The sequence below is a fragment of the Diorhabda sublineata genome, chromosome 1 (genome assembly GCF_026230105.1).
Source record: "Diorhabda sublineata isolate icDioSubl1.1 chromosome 1, icDioSubl1.1, whole genome shotgun sequence".
Lineage (NCBI taxonomy): Eukaryota > Metazoa > Arthropoda > Insecta > Coleoptera > Chrysomelidae > Diorhabda > Diorhabda sublineata.
The window spans coordinates 36183085-36205343 of record NC_079474.1 but is presented as its reverse complement, the minus strand read 5'-3'; the positions used below and the strand labels follow the sequence as shown (position 1 = coordinate 36205343).

Genomic DNA, 22259 nt, shown 5'->3' with positions numbered 1-22259 from the left:
GCTCTGTAATTTTCACAGTAACGGAACACTCAAAGTTGCGGTACTAGGAAAACATGTTGCTAGCAACGTGTTCTGAAAGTAGAAGCCGTCCGAGGTATAACGTATAAAAGTTGAATGAAAATAGTAATAGTAAGGAAAAAGAGGTATTATGAAAGTAGGATCCGTATGAGAAATAATATTAACGAAAAAGTAATAGGTTAGGTTAGGCTAGGTTACATTAGGTTAGGCTAGGTTAAATTATGTTAGGTTAGGTGTTATGAAAGTAGAAGAAATAACATTAACGACAAAGTAGTGGATTAATGTTAGGTTAGTTTAGGTTAGGTTAGGTTAGGTGTTATGAAAGTGTAACATATAAGGAATATATTACATATATTAAAAATAAACAAAAATTAACTCGTTTATTAATTATTTGGGCACTTTCACGATATTGACTCTTCAGCGCCTAATATTTTTTTTATCCAACAATCAATGTATTGTAATTATTTTCATTGCGTTGCTAGTATCACGTTTTCTTAGCACCGCAAATTTGAGTATTCCGTTACTGTGAAAATTACAGAGCACCTAATTTTGAACCTAATGCCATTTCTTGACTTTGCGTTGCTGGCGAGACGGAGTTATTATATATAAAAATATACAAGGAATCCAAAATATTGAAAAATATATATGAAATCGCATTACGTAGGATTTTGTTATAATTAATAACATTATCATTTTTTTGTATATTCTAAATTTTAGCAATTCTCTATTATTGAATTTTTGCCAAAGCATTGTTATATAATTTAATACATGTTGGGTTATAACACCGTTAGTTAATAGTATCATATTGGATTTACGACTTTGGTGGCATATTTGGTAGTATATTCACTAAAATAGATAGACAACTGTCCTATTGTTTGTATTCTTTTTAGAATATTTTATCTATCATGGCTTCAGGAAAATAATTTTCTCTTACTGCTGGTTTCGTTTTATTAACATCTGTATATTCAAATTCGGAATATGCTAGTTAAGTACCTGTATTAAGCCGGTACCACACGATGCATTCAATGCTTCTAACGTTGGACGCTCGCATGATTGGACGTATCGGGAGGTTGTAGTGCGCATGTCATTCGACGAAGGTTATGTTGACCATGGAAAGTCGGTTTTTTGACCTGTGTTAAAGAAGTACCCAAAATTGGAACGATATTGGAACCAACACTTATGGTACAACTACACACACTTCTTCACACTTCTTGTGTGTTTATATCTGTTGCATGGTGTTCATCACTTTTTGCCACGTTTTCATTTCTTTAGGTAAGGTTACAGCTTTCGTTCAAAGTTCATCCAATATTGGAAGGTGAATGTTTAGCGTACGTTGGAACACGAATGCGACCCCAAAAGTTGGACCCATCGTGTAGTAACGGCTTTAGCAGAACTAGAATGTGTTTTATAAATAATCTCGGTTTCGAATGTTCATTTTGTTTGTTAAATAATCATACAAAAAGACGTTCAACAAGATGTTTGACACCTTGATAAAAACATTCATTGGGATTAGATGCAAATATTAGCGCTCTGTATGTTCAACATCTCCATTGAATTAAATTTTTTTTCTCACGCAGGAATACGGTCTTATTCCGTGTTACTTTCGCAGCATGTGGTTTAGCATAGTCTTGTTATAAGAGAACCTACTTTCGGTTAACTAAACCTGAATATTTCTTCGATAAAACCTCATACATTCGCATCAGCTGTCCTCTATATACCTCAGCATTGATAACTCAACCGTTTAGAAAGATTTCGAAGTATAATAAACAAGAATTTACGCTCGAAGCGACTTCTCTTTGCGACGAGTTCTGGTGTCCTTTGTCTGATCACTGATTTTTCACTTTGGGGTCATTTAAATAAATCCATTTCTCATCGCAAGTGACAACCCATCTAACCAAACGATCAACTTTCGGCAAAGCAAGATCTGTTTGCACACATCTACTCGACGCGGCTTTTCGCTTGAATCTCATTTAATTCGTGTGGTACTCATCAACAACTTTTGTAGATATTAACTAATGATTTTAAATATGGTATCTTTAGAAGATGCAAGGGATTCGGATAATCGATGATATGACGATTTGAGTAAGAACGATCTTGAAGCGTTAAATCTTCATTATTAAAACGATTAAACCACGCAGTGCTAGTTAAGTCAAGTTTGAGTCGTGAGAATTTACAATTAGATAATAGAATTAAATTTTGTTGACGCCCAAGTTTTCAAACAATAAATTATAACCAAGTACATATTTTTTATCTAACCTTCAGTACAACCATTTAATCAACCATAAAAATTACATATTATCATAATTAAACTTTCTAGGTCTCTACCAGTTATTGTCTCGGTCAAACGATCAGATCAAAATTGCATAAAATTATAATTTAAAGTAATTGAGCTAAATGTGCGACGTAGAGGAAAGTGACCAAACATGAAATATCATTTTGTTTTTGTGTTATAGAAAACAATAATGTAAATCAAATATTTTTATTCTTATTTATTATCACTATAAAGTTATAAATGATAAACCTTTACTTCTATGAGATACTACAGTAACTTTGATCAATTTTAAAAATCATATCTCCAGCTATCTGCGCAATCACCATGGGTGCAGAATCCCACATGAGACATTTGGTCCATGTCTCTCCTCGAGTATTTTGTGAAAACAGGTTGTTACTCTGCATCTTCTGAACCAAGAGCCTGTCTGTCCTATCAGGCTCACTGTTTGTATCAAAGTGTTTTCTTCTTCATCATTGGAATCAATGGGACTATTATTAGACTTGGTTCCCTCTTTTTGCTGTTTTACTTTATTTTTTTCCTTGTGTGTCTTGATTTTTAGCAGTGATAACCTATTCTCTTTTTTATTCTTCTTTCTATTATTGTCAATGAGTTGATTTTAATATGGAGAAGATTTCCTTATTTCAGCAGTAGTTGCCTTTCTTCCTCTATTAGAAAGTTTCCTTTTTTTCTGGCCTTGAGCTAATTCCAGATTTAGAGTACTGCGAGCAAATCTAGAATTTGATTGTTCTGGATGAAATGCTGTGTCTTGTCTTGATGTGAAAGAAGTTTCATTTAAAAAAAACTATTATCAGGAAGTCTTGCATCGTTTTTTGATGATAGTTTTTACTGAAAACTTGATTTTCTTGGAGTGGCATTGATTGTGCAACCGTTTTGACTGCATCTTGTTGGGCAGCAATGCAGTCGATCTCATTCAATATATTTTTATTTAATTGCCAAAGGTCTGTAACGCGAAAGCCATTTGTTGCAATTTCTCCTATTTGTGATTTCAAATAAGATCTGCCAAATAGTTTAATAATGTCATAAGGACTTGATTGCTTGTTATTGTTTCTTATCCACATACGTATTTCTTTACTATAAGCGGTTTTCAGTGGTCCCTTAAAAGTTTCATCTAAAGGTTGAAGTATGTGGGTTGTGTGTGGAGTTATAGAAATAATTTCAACATTGTTCTCCCCTGCAATTTCTAGTATAACGTCATTTTTCGAATGTGTGAATACTAACCATCTAAAATCAATAAAACTTTCGATTCTGGGGTTGGGTTGGTATGTTTGATAAAATCCCTAAACTAATCTGTAAATATGTGAATTTGTATATACCCTGATGAATGTGCCACACCTACGGCACCTGAAGGACTGCCTCTCATTAGCTGTTTGCTCATATTTTTCCCGAGAAAAATGATGTAATGAGGCACAAAATTGTCAGTAACGTTCATAACTATAGTCATTAATGAGCCTCTTTCAGATGAAGTAAGTGAAGCTGGTTATCGTTTTCCTTTGTGACCGATAAGTTGGGGTATCTGGCTTTGAACCAATATCAGCCCTGAATCTTCAACGTTATATATGCGATTCGGAGTACAATTGCCCTTAGTGTAGACTTCTTCAAGACGATCGATAAAAGCGTGTACTTTTTCTTTACTGGAACAAAACGTTCTTATAAAAGACGTGCCAGGGGTCTTCTCAACGAAAGTTTTTGCTTCTAACGCTTTAAAAATAACTTTAGCCACTTTTTTCAAGCCATTCCGGAGTCACCGAAAGGAATCTTCAAATGATTTAGTCAACATGTTTCCCATTCGGCGAACATCATCAAGCCGTGAAACTTGCTCTTCATCTTTAAAGTATATTCTACTAGGATATTTTCGAGCTGATCACCTAAAACAGATGTTCTTCCCAATTTAGTGCTTGTAGCTTCTTCTGGAGTTAGCTCATTTTTCTAATACAATCGAAACGATGTGGTTCTTGGTACATCAAAGTGTTTTGCTGCTTTTAAAAAAATTAAATATTTTTTTTCTTTAACCATTCGTATAGCTTCTGTCATGTGATCTGTGATCCATAATTTTTCGTTGTTATTTCAAATTCGTAGACGCTATTCTAGAACCAAAAATTAAATTTGAATTTATACAGAAGAAATTTTTGTATCCAAATATGGAATAGTCCATATTTAGACGCAACGAACTATCCATATTTGGAAATTTCAAACTAATGAAAAAGTTTTTTTAACTAAACACAAGGAGAGGAAAAAATCTTTTAAACAATCAAATAAACATGTAATCAATGCGTAATCATATACATATATAAAATATTATTTCCAACTACGTATTGAGAAATACTTTCTTTTTATGTACTCGAAAATCTTTTCTCTCAGTGTCAAAACAAAAAACTCCCTCGCAGCCACAAGTGTCGCCCCATTGACAAGTCGAAACCTATACGCGCGTATAATGATGGAAATTGACAGAAGAAGACACTGTATTCAGCAGCTTGGAGTATTTTTTTCCGAGAAATGGCGGCATTCACAAAGACAATTTGTCGATTCTTTAATACTTTAATACAAGGTTTTGTTTCCATCTATCTTCACAGCGCGGCGGAAAGAAGATAGTGTATCTCATGCAAAAATGCATTGATCAAAACGGCGATAATTTAGAGAAATAGAGGTCTAGAAGTCTAAGCTTTCCAAACATTCGACTATTCGACAACTTTTGCAGATCTCATAGAATTAGTTGTTTAAATGATGTTTAAATGTTTAAATTGAAGTGTAGGAATTTTTACTCATGAAAGCGGACATTACTTCTGAGACACCCTTTGTAATTATTTTTAAAAAAATAATTTTAATTAAATATTGCAAAATGAAGATATCACAAAAATTTCATATTGATTTAAAGTATAAAACGTATGAAATGTGATTTGGTTGAGTAGCCTATTATTTCCGTGATCGAGCTGCTGGTTGGCGGTATAAATAAATATGTCGATGCCAGTTACTTTCAATTTTCTATCAACATTGCGACCAATACTTAAGATTTGCAAATTTTAAAAAATTTTATTTTATCGCGAGTAGAATTGTATGACAAAGGCTAACGACACCTTGGTGGTTGAGGGCTTCCATTATTGCTCTGGAATAAATCAAGTTGAATATATTGTCAAAACCCATTAATGCTAGTGCTAATGGTAGCTTGTATTTCTTTGATTATTTCTCTAAGCGTGTGAATTTCGTCGATTGCACTGAAGCCAGCTGGTTATCGTGGTTGTACATCATCCAGCATTTTTTGAAATCTGTTAGTAATAATTTTTGTGAAAATTTTATAGTTATTGAAGAAACTGTTATTTTTTTAACACATTTTGAGTCATTTAATTATTCTGATGATATGTTGTTTGTTTTATTTTGTTAATGACAGTAAAAAATACCTAAAATTCACGATTATCCTAAGCTACACGGAACGTATGCTGAGACTGAAAAAGAAGAAAATAAGGCGATGCGTTATCTTATAGATATTTGTCCAGTTGCTCACTGTCGGATCAAGATTTCATAGAATATATATTATTTTCAATTCTAAATGAAACTTTCGTCACAGGCCGCCCACACTACCAGTAGTTTTTGCTGTTCAAGAATACGCCACCTCTTTTAATGAATCCGAGATGCGCTAGGATATTCTACTTTGCTGGAATTCCTGTAATAGTTCTCATGATCCGCTTTCATATCTCCCTGGTGCTAATCTCAACTTACAGTTTCTTCTTTATGACCGGTAGTTTTAGCAGAGCTTCGCAGTACAATTAATGACATCAAAAATAAATACTCATCTCGAACTGATGGATATACAATAAAAATTTTTTCGAGGCTGTCCGAGTGCACATTAAATAACGTCACCATTTTAATTAACGTTTAATTTCAAAATGGCACTTTTCCCAATTACCTTAAGACGTCTGTAATTATACCTCTGCATAAAAAAGAGGATAAAAATCAAGCATCGAATTATCGCCCAATTGCACACCTTCACACGTTATCTAAGATCAAAAAGCCAATAGAATAGGGAGTGCTCCAAGGCTCAGTACTAGGCCCTATTTTGTTTCTTCTGTTTATAAACGACATGTCTGCAAATATGTCTATTTGCAGACGACACTATTTTCTCTTGGAGCAACCCTGATCTCACGGCACGCCATAGGACCATATCTAGTGACCTAATCACACTTAAATCATAGTGCGATTTTAATCTTCTCTGTGTCAAAGTTTATAGAACCAAAGTTTATTATATAAAAATAAAATACAGCATTTTTAATTACACAAAACCACCATTGACGTCCACCATTGACATCGTTGAATCTGTAAAATTCTTAGGGCTTGTTGTGGACAATTCCTTGAAATGGGAGTTACATACTCCGCCTTATTTAAAAAATTAAGTTCCTTTTGTTTTGCGCTGAGATCAGTTTTCAAAAAACTGAACTTATCCACCTCCTTAACAAACTATTATGCCCTTATTGAGTCGCATCTCCGATATGCCCCTCCCTTTTGAGGTATGGGTGGTGCGATTCAATTTGAGAGAGTTGTTAGATAAGTTGATCTCACGATTAATTCATGCAACCAACGAACGAAACCAATAACTTCATCAGAGAAGGCATGTCTCGCTAGAGCCGTCACTCTTTGGCGAAAAGAGGAAAGAAATAAGTGGCAGTTACTAGAAAATCCTAGGAAAACAGTCGCGTTTAAAAAGCAGTACTAGTTGCTTTGTGAATTAGTCGCCGCTATTCGGTCATAGTCGTCGACGACCAGTGACCGGGAGGAAGCGTGACTTTAGGTACACAACAATCTACGCTTACAGTGCCGCCAGCTAGTCTGGTCTATTTCGATTTTGTGGATAACCCTATACTCCATGTAGTTATCTATGTTACTGTGTTTTATATTCAAAGTGTTTTTATTATATTTTTTTTCGTCTGAGGTAAACATTGTTCCTAGCTAACTTTTTCTATATCCCTGATGTATTTCGCAAACAAAATTACAAACACACAAACTATTATCGTTGGTGTAAACCTAATCACAATACCCTGGTATACAAATATTTACTTTTATGTCCTCCAAATGTTAAACGTACAATACGGTTTATAAATTAGTGATATAAATGTAATTGTTTCAGTAATTATTTGATATTATTTTCGGTAAGTTACCAATCTGCATCATTTAAGTAAAATGTAGTCATTAATAGATTTGTATTTAATTTTCACTATTTGTATTATGTGGATAAAATAGTTATAGAGCATTTATATTTTTCATGAGGTAAATTTTGTAATGAATATCTGTTTTTAAATCATAGTTTTCGTATTTTCTCTGCCTTAACAAGTTTAATTGAGTCGAACAAAAAAATAAAAAGATTTCTAGTAATATTAAATGGAAATTAAAAGAGAGAGAAATGCTTTATTGTCAAAACATGTTTTGTAAACAAAAGCTTGTAAAAACTAAAAAAGAAACATAAAAATAACTAAATAAAATAAAATTCTAATATACAGAAGAAAACCACAATGAATAGCAAAATTATATGTAATAGTACCAGGTAATAATTAGTATAGAAGTCTATAGCAAACTTGAGCTAGTATGCAGCATACCCGGAATTAAATATTATTAGAATAGAAGCCGTTTACAGAGTAAAAGGCACTTCCCAGTAAATGTGCCCTCAAATTATTGCGGAATTTTTGCAGTGTAAAATATTAAGACCTTAACTAATTCTGAACGTGGAGTAGATAGGTAGAGGTCCGCGTTTCTAAGTGTATAGGCTTAAAAAAGCATGCTCAAAAATGATATATAAATTTATATAAAGTATACTTATATAAATTTATATAAAGTATACTTTTGCAAGTCTTCCTCAAAGTAAATGGTCCAAACAGTTATGTAATTTCACAGCGAGTTCGTAGTCAATATTCTTATGCAAATAATAAAAAAAATAATAGACCCTCTCCCACAATAAAGCAATAATTTTAATTAGAGTGCAAAATTTCCAAAAACTTTTGTTTCCACCAAAGAAAAGAAGAAGGAATAGTATGATCTCAGTTAATGATTATGAAACTAGAAGATAAAATCTTGCTCTCAGTTATTTTTACTAATAATAGATACAATTCTATATACATTATTTTAGGTTCCTCTAACTAAGAAAATATTTTGGGCATTTTCACCTTATTTCGGTCTTTATCATCTGATCAAATGTAAATCAATTTGCTTTAATTGAACAATCTTTTTATCCTTTATTTCATTTTACTTATGTATTGTTTAAGTCTTTATCATATTTTGATAAAGACTTAAAGAAAAGTCGAAACGTCAAATTTTATTTTCCAAAAATTAAGAAAATTAATTTTAAAACAGAAGTGACCTTAAATCAAGAACATTTAGATGCATTAATATATCAAAAGTTTTAAGAAACAAGAAGTTTTTAAAGAAGGTAGTCTCGTCTCTAGACAGATAGTAAACTGAAAAATATTTGGGATAAATATTCATCTCAAGGATTGAAAGTCAGAATTCAACGTCAATTTAATGACCACATAGCTGACTCCCAACCGTTTAGAAGATTATTTAGAAAAAAAGATAGTCTTGTTTCGTGAACACCTACTCTATTTGAATTCTATTTTATGTTATTACCCTTTTTTTTTAATTTTCACTTTGTGTTTTTTTGTTTAATTAATACATTTATCATTACTTCATAATTTTCAAATCGGAATATTTCGAAAACGAAATGTGTAATTAGCGCCCTCTATGAGAGTTAGACATAAAAACAAATTCATTGGATGTATTAGTTTCCAAAACATATTTGTATAAAATTTCATTACCATAATACCAGTAGTTGCGACAAAATCGTGAAATATGAGTAAAATTTTTTACTGAGCAAATTCCAAATATTTTTCAGTTTTCTATCTATCCTTGAGACATGTTTACCTTTTACCATTTTGCTGAAAGAAAGGATTGTATCAAAAATTATTCTTATATAATTGTTATTTAAATATTACATATTAAGTATTCGATACGATATATAATGAATTATCGATTATAATAGATAATTTATTTCTTTTCTGTTCAAGTGTTGAATAAATAACTAGTTACAAGTATTTTCTAAGTTGAATCTCCCAGTTAGGTCCATGTCCATAGATTAGAACGCTTCAGTTGAATAATTCACGCTCAAGCATATTATTATGGGCACTATTGCTGATTTTATAGCTTTCACTATAACGGCTGATTTCGGTTTTCACAGATGGTACCAAGGACCATGATATCTTGTTGTTTTAATGTTCAAATTACTCACAGTACTCCATAGCTGTCTTCCGGAAACCCATATTGATATAGCTTTGTAAATCAGCAGCTTATATTCCAGATTCAGTTGAGATTGTCTCCCAATAGTACTGTCTTATTTTCATTTCGGTCACAGCAGAAAAGCGAATATTTTTACCTTTCTGATATCAATCCCTATTCTCTATACACCTAGTCGTGTCTATTTACTGAGATGATGAATACCTATTGAGCAATTCTTTTACCAAATTCTTGTCTCCTTCAAATCCTGATTTGTAATCGATTCGTTTTGATAATCGGTTTCTCCGCCTTGTGCAGTTTTGGGTGTTGTATTCAGAACGACGTGTGAGTTTACAATAAATGTCGATAAATTCTACTAGGCATAAGGTTACTTCGTTTTCACCCCACGCGTGCTTGACGGAAGATATTTGTAACTTATCCGGTGAGATTCCATCATAGATTTCCATACTTAATCTTTCTTATAACTTTGATTTTCTTTTCCCTACATGCCTTTGTAGCCCTCTTCTTTTGGCGCCACGTGCGTTTCTAACATCCACAAAAACCGTCTTTAAATAGGTCTATTTTCTGATTAAAATTTATGAAATACTTTTTCTGCAGAAGCTTCGCGGAAAGATTCCAAATCTTTTTAACAGCTTCCTCCTTCTAATAGTTCTCGCTTCATATTGAAAGCCTGGTTTTTAAGAATAACTATTCTTATTCTTATCCTTCATTTTCACAGAAGGCTAAAAACAGCTTCGTTTTCAGCGTTTTTAGATGCGGTTTAGATCCAATTATTTGGCTTATTTCTAAGCTCGAAGCTATTTATTGCAATTTTGAGGCTTTTTGAGAAACTTATAAGGAATGTTACTATCGCAACAGACAATATTGGACCCATCGAAAAACCGAAATGATTAAACCACGTCACCAATCCTAAACGCTCATCTATACAACGTAACTATGATCATTTCCTAATGTCTATTGGCTAATTTTATAATGAAATATATATTCAGCAGTACCGCAATTTTGGTTTATTTGATACAAACAAGTAATCTTCCTGCTAGTTTCTTGTCATGGTTCAGTCGAAAAAGTCAGTTTTTTATTGGTTACTTATTTTGTTTACTAAAACAACATTGCGGCTGTACATCTACCGCACGAGTTTTGAAATTTTTATTGTAAAATCAACAACTCCGGGAAACGTCTGTTCCTAATGTCAAATTTTTAATAATTAATCTGACAGGTGTAGATACCTTGTAACGTCAAATAAAATTACTAACAAATGTTTCAAAATCCTCATTCACATATTTTAAAAGAACATGGAAAGTATAGTTGGTATTGTTTGAAATATTTATATTTTGGCTTTTCAAGTCAAAAGAAATGAAATTTGAAACCTTCTTATTGCTAATACTCTATTCAACGTAACCAGATGCCACAGCAGCCAGTTTCATCCTGCTTGTTGTTGGATTTAATCTATTATGATGCAATGATGGTAGCAGATGTCACATGTATTTTCTTAGGATCGTCAAATTCAAGGGTCATGATCCACATGTATGAATATCAACCACTTTATTGGTGCACTTCCGTTTATCATAGTGTAAGAAAACTCGGTTTGTACTTTATATTTTGGGAGCGGAATTATGAATCTGTTTTACCAAATCAAATAACTAATCCCATCACTGTCGACAACAGTCATAAGTCGATCATAGAAGATCAGATAATAATTGTAATAAAGTAATACGCTTCTTTTTTCCTTGATGTCAGGTAAAATTAATCGCACATTCTTATCTTCTATAAGAGCCAAATATACCACATTAAAAAATAAAAATATTATGTTCTAGACTTCAATAGAAAACTTTGTCTCGCTTGAATACATATGCCTTCTTGGCCTACATCATTTTTGCTAATTATCTTCATGAATTCACTTTCACAAATGATTTTATATCGATCTCTCTGTTCACCCTCAACAATTTCGAATGAATAGTTCATATAGTTGACGCCCTGTACTGCTCCGACTCTAGAATTAAGCTAGAATAACTCGTTCATCGGCATCTATCATCTTTTGCAATTCATTTGATTGACGCATTATTTTATAAAAGAATTATTCAAATATCAGGCTATTAATCAATATTATCGCTTGATGTAATCACAAAAATTGATTTGAAGTCAAAGTTGCCACCATTGTTCATTGTTTTACGTCTTCTGGGGTTTGTCTCATCAACATATAATAAGTTTCAATTAATTAATTACACTAGTCATGCCACACGAACTTTAATGGTTAATATCATTTTTGCCACTTAGACTCATTCTTAAAGCAAACGCGAATAAATAGTCATTAAATTGATTGTTTTCGTATTAGTTTACGTTTAGTTATTTATAAGTGATTGCTGTGATTGTGTGAATATGCCAGAAACTGTCTTTTTTATTATATTTGTGGGAAATTGACTTTCAGCAAACAAAGAAAGCTGTGATGTAGAGTTATCGTCAGTATTTTGGTTTCCCTGTGGCTTATTAAAACAAATATTGGGCTCCTCATATTTGTGTTGAGAATTTGAGTGATTGGAAGAAAGGGCTCTTTGTCGGTTGCTGTAAACATCATTTGGACCGAACCAAAATATCACGTTTCGCTATTTTTGTCACCGATATAAGAGATATTAATTCTAATAAATATCTCACATTGAGTTACTCAAATTTAGAGTCAACTGAGAGTACAGTAACAACTAACCTATACCAGTTACATCCATACGAGCCAATGATGACAATGAATCTGAATTTAAAGAAAATATATCAAACAAGGCACATTTCATAAGTCAAGAAGTCCTAAACGACTTGGTTGCGACTTGAATTTGTCAACAAAGCAATTATAACTCTTAGGATCTCGTTTAATAGAATAGAGTTAAAACTAAAATATCGTGACGAACTCTCCAGGTCATACTATTCTTAAAACGGAAACTTTTATTGAAATGGATACTTTATATTGTAATGATGTATATGGGATGATGAAGAGTTTGAAAATCAATTTAATTCATTTCATTGGCGTTCATTTATTGACTTTACTGCATAATGGAAACGTATTTCGTTCTATACTTCTGACTCATGCTTCTAATATGGAAAAATCTAGGAAAACATGAAGTTATTACTGGAAAAAATCAAATATAATGAATATTCTTTGAAAATTTGTGTTTATTTCGGAGTTGTCGCCCTATTACCAAATTCACAGATGGACAAGGGCTTCCAGAGCATCCCAAAGGTGTTGGCCGATAATTGTAGGATGTTAAAAAGCTCATCCAGGAGCTAAATTTGCCAGAAAATCCGGAATTATGAATTTATAATAAAACTTTTTTACTTTTTTGTTTCGGGTGTTCAATATTTAAATTACAGTAATCAATAAAATAAATAAAAAACTCATAATTTTTTATCCACTCATTTTTATTAACAAATATCTTAAAGCTAAAACTATAAGGGAAATTTTGTACCCGAGTGTCCAAACTATGCAGTTTTGTTTATCGCTTGTAATTCCTTTCTTATTCTTATTATCAAATTCAGGTCCTCTACGATTGCCCAATTGTTATTGAATATTCTTTTTTTTTCAATTTTTGTTGACAGTATATAGAGACCACAATTTTTGATATTTTCATTATACTTGTTTTTATTATCTTTTCTGATGTTTCTCGACCATCCATAGTTTAGTACCTGCAATATATTGCTTAAAGTAAGCATATGAAAAGCGGATATAATTCCATTTTATATTCATAGCACATGGTTTAAATATCTTTTGAACTTTAAAATTTTGTCGATTGGTAATTGATCAGTAAAAATTTATCTGATATTTTCCTAATATATATGCAAAGTTTCTAATCGTCTTCAACCTATTTGTGCTAACGGTATAAAATGTGTCGAGGAGTGCTATACCTTTATCGTTGTCACATACTGTCCTGTCACCTTTTTAAATAAATTAATGATTTTGACCAATCTTCCGGCAATTGCTCTTTTCCGTATATTTCTTATAATTTTCAAAATTGGGTAATTAATCTAAAAATATTTTATTAAATCTCTCAAAAACTTCCTATACTTACGCTATTTTTCCTTTTGTTCCAGATGCCGTTGAATATGAAGATTTTATTCACATTGGTAGCGACTCTTTTCGGCTGTCAGAACGGTTGGACTGCAATATTAACCGAACTTTGCTCAAGTCAAGTTTACTGTCAAGGAAGTTTATTGGATAAGATTCAGAGTGCAAGAATTTTCAGTGACTCAAAAACTTTTGTAGATTTAGTTCAAAAGAATCCTGAAAATATTACTCTCAAAAATTTTGAAGAGCTATTAGCAAATACTAATAATGATCCGAATAAAGATGAAATAACTCAATTCGTAAAAGACAATTTTATTCCAGAAGGTGAGCTAGTTCCCTGGATACCCTCTGATTTCGAAGAGAATCCTAGGTTTTTAAATTATATCACAAATCCTGAAGTTAAAGATTTCGCTAAGAAATTGTATAACATTTGGCCTAAACTAGCGAAGAAAATGAATAATTTAAATAATCCAAGTCAACATTCTCTGATACCTATACCAAATGGTTTTATTATACCGGGCGGACGATTTAAAGAAATTTATTACTGGGATTCTTATTGGATTGTCAAAGGATTGCTTATCACGGGAATGCAAACAACAGCGAAGGGAATGCTGGAAAACTTACTTTTCTTAGTGAGAAGGTAAGACACGACCATAAACAAAACTTTCATATAAAACTAACTTTAATTACAATGCATTAAACATAATAATAAAAAATAATATTAAACAACATTTTGTTTCCAAAATTATGCATTTGTTTTGCTCAGAAAAAAAAATATTTCTTCAACTTGATAAATGAAAGGATAATACATTATATTTTTTAAAAATTTAAGCAAAATCAAAAACGATAGGGAATATAAATATTTTAAAGGTTTTGTAAATAATGAATACAAAAAAAAGGAAAAATCATAACATAAATTTTTTAAGCATTGAAAATATATGAAAATTTATACAACACATTTGTAATTCTTGAATTTTCCAAAAATTTCTATCGGAAAATCAAGAAATGATAGGAAATGGAAATATTTCAAATGTTTCATGATGAGTCAAACATATTACTCCAATGGTGAAATTTTTCAAAAGTTTTTTCTCATAGCCCCATGAACATCAATTACGGCTACCATCTAAAAATATTTCCAGCAATACAGGATATACCAAAAGTAGTTGTACAAATCATATATTTTATCACATTTTCGAATTCTATATGGAAAATATGGCTGAAAATTCTAAATTTGAAATTTATAATGAAGGTTTTTCACTTTTTTGTTTCGGGTGGTCATTATTTGTTTAAATATTTAAATTACAGTAATCAATAAAATGCTTAGCTCATAATTTTTTAGTCACTAACTTACTAACAAAGATCTCAAAGTGAAAACTATAAGTGACATTTTTTACCCGAGTGGCTAAACTTTGCAGTTTTGTTTATTGCTTGTATTTTCTTTCTTGTTCTTTTTATCAGATTTAGATCCTCTACAATTGCCTAATTGTTATCGAATATTCTCGTTTTCAATTTTTGTTGTCAGCATTTCACTGTTTTTCATTATTTCCTCATATATATAGACCACAATTTTTGATATTTTCATTATACTTCTTTTTATTACCTTTTCTGATGTTTCTCAATCACCCATAGTTTAATACCTGAAATATATTACTTAAAGTAAGTATATGAAAAGCGGATATAACTTTAAAGTTAATTAAAACTAAATTAATTAAAATAGAAATATTTCAAATGTTTCATGACCTATTACTCCAATGGTGACATTTTTCAAAAGTTTTTTCTCATAGCCCCATGAACATCAGTTATGGTTACCATCTAAAAATATTTACAGCAATATAAGATGTCCCAAAAGTAGTTGTACAAATCATATATTTTATAAACTGAACGCACTATTTGATCACATTTTCGAATGTTACATGGAAAATTAGGTCAATTTTGAGTAAGAACGTCATAAAATTTTTTAGTTATATAATATTTCTAAATTTTCAACTTTATTAAATAAAATATTAAAAATATAATTGCTGCAGTAAATCTTAATAAAACTGGTTTCCAAAATGAATTAAATCATAGATGCAGACGATTACAAAATTGAGAAAAGTATTTTTTAAACATATTCCTAGGTACAGAAAGACAGCCAATTAGTGACAGATAAAGAAACATATACCAAAATCGAAACAATATTTTATTGAAAAGAGACATATCCCAGGAAAAATTTAGACAAAAATTTTTAGCTCGAAAAATAATGTATCTGTTATATGAGAAAGATTATTGCAAGTGGATTTTTTTCCTTTTAATCATCAATAATTTGATCCAAGTATTAAACTTCACTGTAAACCTCAGTAGCGTTTTTTCTCGCGTTTTATAGGATAACGGTTACCGACAAACGGTTTAAACGTTACCAGCAGTTTAAAGTTCAGCTTAACATGAAACGGACGATCCGAATCAATTTTTCAATTAATTTAACGATTTCTTGTTAGAAATACGGACCGAAATTTATAAGAGATCAAGATAAAAACAGCTAACAAATAGAAGAAACATGAGATTGCCTTTAATATGTATATATTTTATTTTGTAAAACTAAATTGATTTCGTGCAATAAAATACGAGAGCCGTTTTTTTTTCAACCTCCAATAGGTTAAAAATAAAAGACAAGTTCATTAAAACAATTAATTTTATTACCAAAATACTGGTACTTTTACTGTTACTTTTCGACATAATAACCGAAGAGATTGAGACATTTCTCATAACTGTGGACAAGCTTTTCAATACCCTCTTTAAAGAAAGTTGCCGCCAATGTATCCTAACCGTTCAGTAACAATAGAGTACAAAACAGACCTTGAAACTTCTGGAAATTCCGTAGACAAAGCAGTAATGGTGAATCTGCGGTTTTCTTTAACCATTCTGTCAACTCGTTGAACCAGGTCATCTGAAATGACAGATTTGCGTCCTTGGCCCCCTTCATTATGCACATCATTACGGCCATCTTTAAACTTTCGACACCATTCACGCACAACACCATCACTCATGAAGTTTTTCCCATACACACGACTCATTTTCCGATGGATTTCTGCAGCACTATGGCCTTCAGCCTGTAGAAAACGAATCACACTTCTTAATTCACACTTGGCGGGAGCATCAATAATGGCATACATGTTTGCGTGGCTGTAGCACAATGCCGACTGAAGCCTGAATGTCAACTATGGCGGAGTGTGTAGTGCGAGAGCTTTGCATAGCACATGCCCGCTTTCTTCTACCCGCGTAGCGTCTGCACGGAGCGATCGGAGGTTAAAAAAACTGCCGTCATACATTTTCAATTATCTCTATTTGTAATGGGGATCAATATATATTCAAAAACGGTGAGGACTGTACATTTTTGTGACATAACTCAATTGTTCTCAAGCTGTTACATTTGTGCCAAAGTTCATTTAAAGCAAATAGAAGCAATTTAATGTTTATATACAGAGGGACAAAAAAGTATTGTCTCTTTATCGAATTAAATCAAATGAATAGATTTTTAACAAGTTTTTCTATTTGATCAAATGGAATCAACATTTTGTCATCTAACGTGCATATTTTCAATAATGGACCGATAAAAATTAATTGGTTTCTGAGTAAAATATCTTGATATATCATTGTGAACATCTTACAATTTTTGTTGTAAATAAGAAAACGTCAGAATAAATGGAAATTCGAGGGTGCGATATCGGACGAGTATAGTGGGTGAAGGAGTTACTCCCACCATAATTCATTAATTTGCTACAAGTTTCGTTCTTACGCAGTGCGATTTTCCATGGTCTTGTTACAGAAAAACACCTTTTCTATTGACAATTAATGGATACTGTTCCCATTGTTCACAATAACACAATAAAGATCTGCATAAACGGTTTGTACAGGTTTTAGAACTCCAAAATGATCAAGGTCGCGTATACTCCACCAAACACAAAAGCCCTTTTCTAGGATGTGCCTCTGCTTTTTGTGCCTTGGATTATCATGTAGGACTCATTTTTTTGTATCCAGTGATCAAGTAATAAAAAACGATTCGGTATGGTGCCGTTGAAGCAATACGGTGCATCGGACATATTATGGGAGACACAGACATCTGTTCTGTTGATTTTTCCAATGCTGCCAAAGTTTTTGGATGTTCGACCTTATCTGCCCTTACCACGTTGTAGTCTAATGGTATTGGTACTCCTGATCGATAGGAATCAGAGAGATCTGAACTTAGACAACTATCTTTAGCATTAGCAAACGTTTAATTCACTTGGATAAACATTTTTGGATACAGCTGTTGCTTTACTACATTATGAAGCTCAAAAAACATACAATGCTGTATATGCTCTTTTGGTATTTGGCTTTCCATCTGAATCGAAATTGTAAACATACCTAATAGTCCAAGAGCTACCTACAAAAAATACATGTTATAAAGTACATGAAAGATTAGTGCATAACTTCACGGCCTAAAGGTGACACATTATGGAACTTTCGTCTACCGGATCAGATCGGTTCTGTTTGAAAATGCAAGCCGCGTGAACTTCGTGGAAATACAAGGAAATAAAAAATAAGTTACACACAAGATTATTTTCTCTAAACGTTATTTGAGTCGTAAGTATCTGTGGCAAATTATTGGCATACGTTTTTTCTGTCTCAAGTCTCCGGCAGACGTGAAAAAAGGTGATCGGAAAACTCTCCTGAAAAATTACATAAGGTACACTTGAGATACTTTTTACTATTTCTTTCTTAGGTCATTAACAGCAGTGGGAAATCTATGGAGGACGTTTTCTCTGTAGCCGAGTCCTCGGCAGACGTGAAAATGGATCGTCGGAAAACTCACCTTGAAAATGCCATAAGTAAAAATGCCACAGGTAAAATTCTTTTTCTCATCCCATCTGTAGGTCATAACTAGTAGGTAAAAAGCAATGATATATGTTTTCCTGGTCCCAAAGTCCCTGGTTGTCGAAAAAGAAAATTGCTTTTCTCGCTCAGTTAGTATACTGTACTTGGTTAGTTCTTACAGTCGTTTTCATAAATATGCTCATTACGTGCATTTTTGCAAGATGCCCCGAATTAAAAAAAAATTATCGTAATGCGATAAATAAGTAAGTAGAAAATATTTCTTTTTCCGGTATCCAGCATTTGAAGCACCTTAGCTCATTACTACCCATCTCAGGTAGAGGCTGCACAGTTAGACATTTGCGCGCGATTCATTTGTAATTCACAAACTAAACATCTGCTCATTATTGTTGAGTGAGATGCCGCAGCACCCAAAAATGATTTTAATGAATATATGTATAATAAAAATATTATGCGATTAAGAAAAAAGTTTATATTTTGTCACAATTTTTTGAGTTTATGAGTAAGAGAATAAACAGTTTCCTTTACGTAAATACGAATAATATATTTTCTACTCGTCTATTCATCGTATTGCAATATTTTTATTTTTGGATAGCTTGCCAAAATGCGCATAATGAGCATATTAGTGTAAATATCAAACTGTAGGAACTAACCAAAAACACTAACTGGGCGAGAAAAGAAATTTTCTTTTTCGACAACCAGGGATTTGGGGATCCGTCAAACGTCTGTCACTGCTGTTTCCCTTCTAGTTATTACCTTCTGATGAGATGCAAAACAAAATCTCGAGACATGTGTGAGGTGAGTTTTCCGACGAACCATTTTCACGTCTGCAGAGGACTCGGCTACAGAGAAAACGTCTGCCATAAATTTCCCGCTGCTGTTGATGACCTAAGAAAGAAATAGAAAAAAGTATCTCACGTGTACCTTATTTAATTTTTCAGGAGAGTTTTCCGATCACCTATGTTCACGTCTGCCGAAGACTTGAGTGCAGAAAAAACGTCTGCCAATGGTTTGCCGCTGATACTTACGATTCAAATAACGTTTGAAGAAAATAATCATGTGTGTACCTTATTCCTTTTTTTTCTCGTTTACGCGGCTGGCATTTTCAAACGGAACCGATCTGATCCGGCAGATGAAAGTTCCACAATGTGTCACCTTTAGGCCGCGAAGCTATGCACTAAACATTCATGTACTTTATGACATGCATTTTTTATTGGTAGTTCTTGGACTATAATATTTAATTATGTAGAAGTGACCAAGTTATCTAATAGACATATACACGACTTCAATGTACACAATTTTTTGAAAATGACAATAAAATGTCGACATGTGAAGAAAATACATTGCTTTCCGGTCTCGTTAATACTTTATCACATATTAAACGCTTGGTTTCTTCAATAAACTATTTTTTCTCTTACTAGATATGGATTCGTTCCAAATGGAAGCCGTGTATATTACTTAAACCGATCGCAACCGCCTCTTCTGTCATTACTGGTAGGAGTTTACTTAGACGCTACAAATGATACAGCATTTTTGAAGTCACACGTTGATACACTTGAACAAGAATTGAATTGGTGGCTAGAAAATAGATTTGTTTATGTACAAAAGGGCAAAACGAAACACGAATTAGTGCAATATGCTGTTAAATATCAAACTCCGAGACCCGAATCTTATGCGGAGGACATTAATACTTGTAGTTCTTTCACAGATAAAGTGAGTTCAATTATAATATTATCGTTCCAATTAAACTTAACAAATACAAAATTTGAAGCTTTCAGAATATTCTAAATTGTTTTTAAATATTAAGAGCTTTCTTGAATTTCTGTTTTAGCCAGATTTTTCTTCCTACCGTACAGTTGTTTTATAATCAATTCGAATCCTGGATTATCGTAAATAACCGTATTAAGAAAATTTGCTTTTAATATGTTGATTAAAAAAATCAAAATCATCATATTATTCAAAGATAAAGCAGTAATTGATTTAGTATCTAAACAGTGGCATAGCTAGACGAGCCCTCGCACACGACCTTGCACTTGAGGGGCCCGTTAATTTTAGATGGTATATATTGGTATTGGTATAATAGAAAAAATACAGTTTTCCCTGAATCTGAAATAGATAATACAAAATATAACTCTTCGTTTCAATCTGCATAACGACATGGTACCTTTCACTTATTAAAACTTGACGCGTGTGATTTGAGTGACTGAATCGTTTATAAAAAAGGTTTTCTATGAACTGGGGATTTCCCGATCTTGTTTCATTCCAAAGAAAAGTTTTCAATTTAAAAATTGTTAAAAACTACTGAAGAAACAATATAAAGCAAGATTAACTATCTGGTTCAGCAATACTCTCAATCGAAGCTGATTCAACAACAAAAATTCATTACAAATTCTTACTAGAAGACTTATATAAAACCTATTTTCAAATCTATACGCTTTTCAGCTTTCCAATATTCTCTCAACGCACATTTATATTTTTTCACTATTATGAGTAGGTGTCAAAGTTTGTTTGGTATTATGGTTTGTTTTGGAAACGATAGAAAAAGGACCTCCCTGTTGCGTTTTTGCCCAGGTCTAGATTAGTTCCCTTTATGCCACTATTCCTAAATGATTTTGATATGTGCACGAATACTAGCAAAAATTAATGGGGATTGGTATAGTGTTTACTGTCAGAGAATTGAAAGGTACATGTAACTATAGGCAAAACTAGAAATTGGGCACAAAGAAGTCGCAATAACTGTGCTTTTATTTGTTCCATGAAGAAACTTATCCAGTGCTTCTATATTATTTTATGTACATAGCTTTTGAATCTTAAGATACTAGCTGTAGTTTTTAAAACATATCAAAACGTATTAGTTTATAAATTTTTTCTGATTGATTTTAGGCACAGTGTTATAGAGATCTAAGAAGTGCTGCTGAGTCCGGTTGGGACTTTTCAACAAGATGGTTTAAAGACCAAGATGGAAATAGAACGACTCAACTAACTAATATAACTACAACCAAAATAGTACCAGTAGATTTAAATTCATTTATGTGTGCAGCTTTCGGACAACTTTCAAGGTTTTATAAAATTTTAAATAATGAAACAAAGAATTTGGAATATAATCAAAAGGAAATGACGTGGAGAAATTCTATTCAAGAAGTTTTCTACAACGTTTCGGACGGTATTTGGTATGATTGGGATTTAGAAACTAGCAAGCATAGGAAAGGATTTTATCTCAGTAATTTTGCTCCCCTTTGGGCAAAATCCTATAACATTTCACAGCGTGACTCCTACGGTTCTAAAGCAGTTGAATATCTCATTTCTCTAAAAGCAGATACTTATCCTGGTGGAGTTCCAACTTCCTTAATAGAGAGTAGTCAACAATGGGATTTGCCGAACGTTTGGCCTCCGTTACAGGAAATGGTTGTTTTGGGTTTAGATTATACCGACAATAAAGAAGCTAAATTGGTCGCCGATTCAATAGCTAACAAAATATTGAAAACTTTTATGGTAGGGATGAATAAAACGGGCGAAATGTTCGAAAAATATGATGCAGTTACTCTTGGGCGATATGGTGGTGGTGGCGAATATACAGTTCAATCTGGATTTGGATGGAGTAATGGTGTAGCGTTCTCTATGATAGAAAGATTATTTATGAAACAATAACTCTAAAGATAATCGGTAATTTTGTATCCTATTTTAATGTAAGGTTAAGTCATCTTAGTTTTAATATGACGTATTTGGAAGGTTGATAAAACAGTATACACAATATATTTATTTGTTAATAAGATATTGTTTAAAAAATAA

General features: G+C 32.4%; 1 protein-coding gene across 3 annotated transcripts; it reads left to right on the top strand.

Moving 5' to 3' along the window:
- The first annotated feature begins 7045 nt into the window (after nucleotides 1-7045).
- LOC130449657 (trehalase-like) lies at nucleotides 7046-22259 on the top strand. Of its 3 annotated transcripts, none has more exons than XM_056787609.1 (4): nucleotides 7046-7229; nucleotides 13649-14262; nucleotides 19892-20183; nucleotides 21354-22259. In XM_056787609.1, the coding sequence occupies exons 1-4, from the start codon at nucleotides 7176-7178 to the stop codon at nucleotides 22116-22118; spliced, it is 1725 nt and encodes a 574-aa protein (XP_056643587.1). In that variant the 5' UTR covers nucleotides 7046-7175; the 3' UTR covers nucleotides 22119-22259. The 3 variants fall into 3 exon arrangements, with proteins under 3 accessions (XP_056643587.1, XP_056643595.1, XP_056643598.1); XM_056787617.1 differs by lacking the exon at nucleotides 7046-7229 and adding an exon at nucleotides 7242-7446 and having other exon boundaries at nucleotides 21354-22215; XM_056787620.1 differs by lacking the exon at nucleotides 7046-7229 and adding an exon at nucleotides 11886-12033.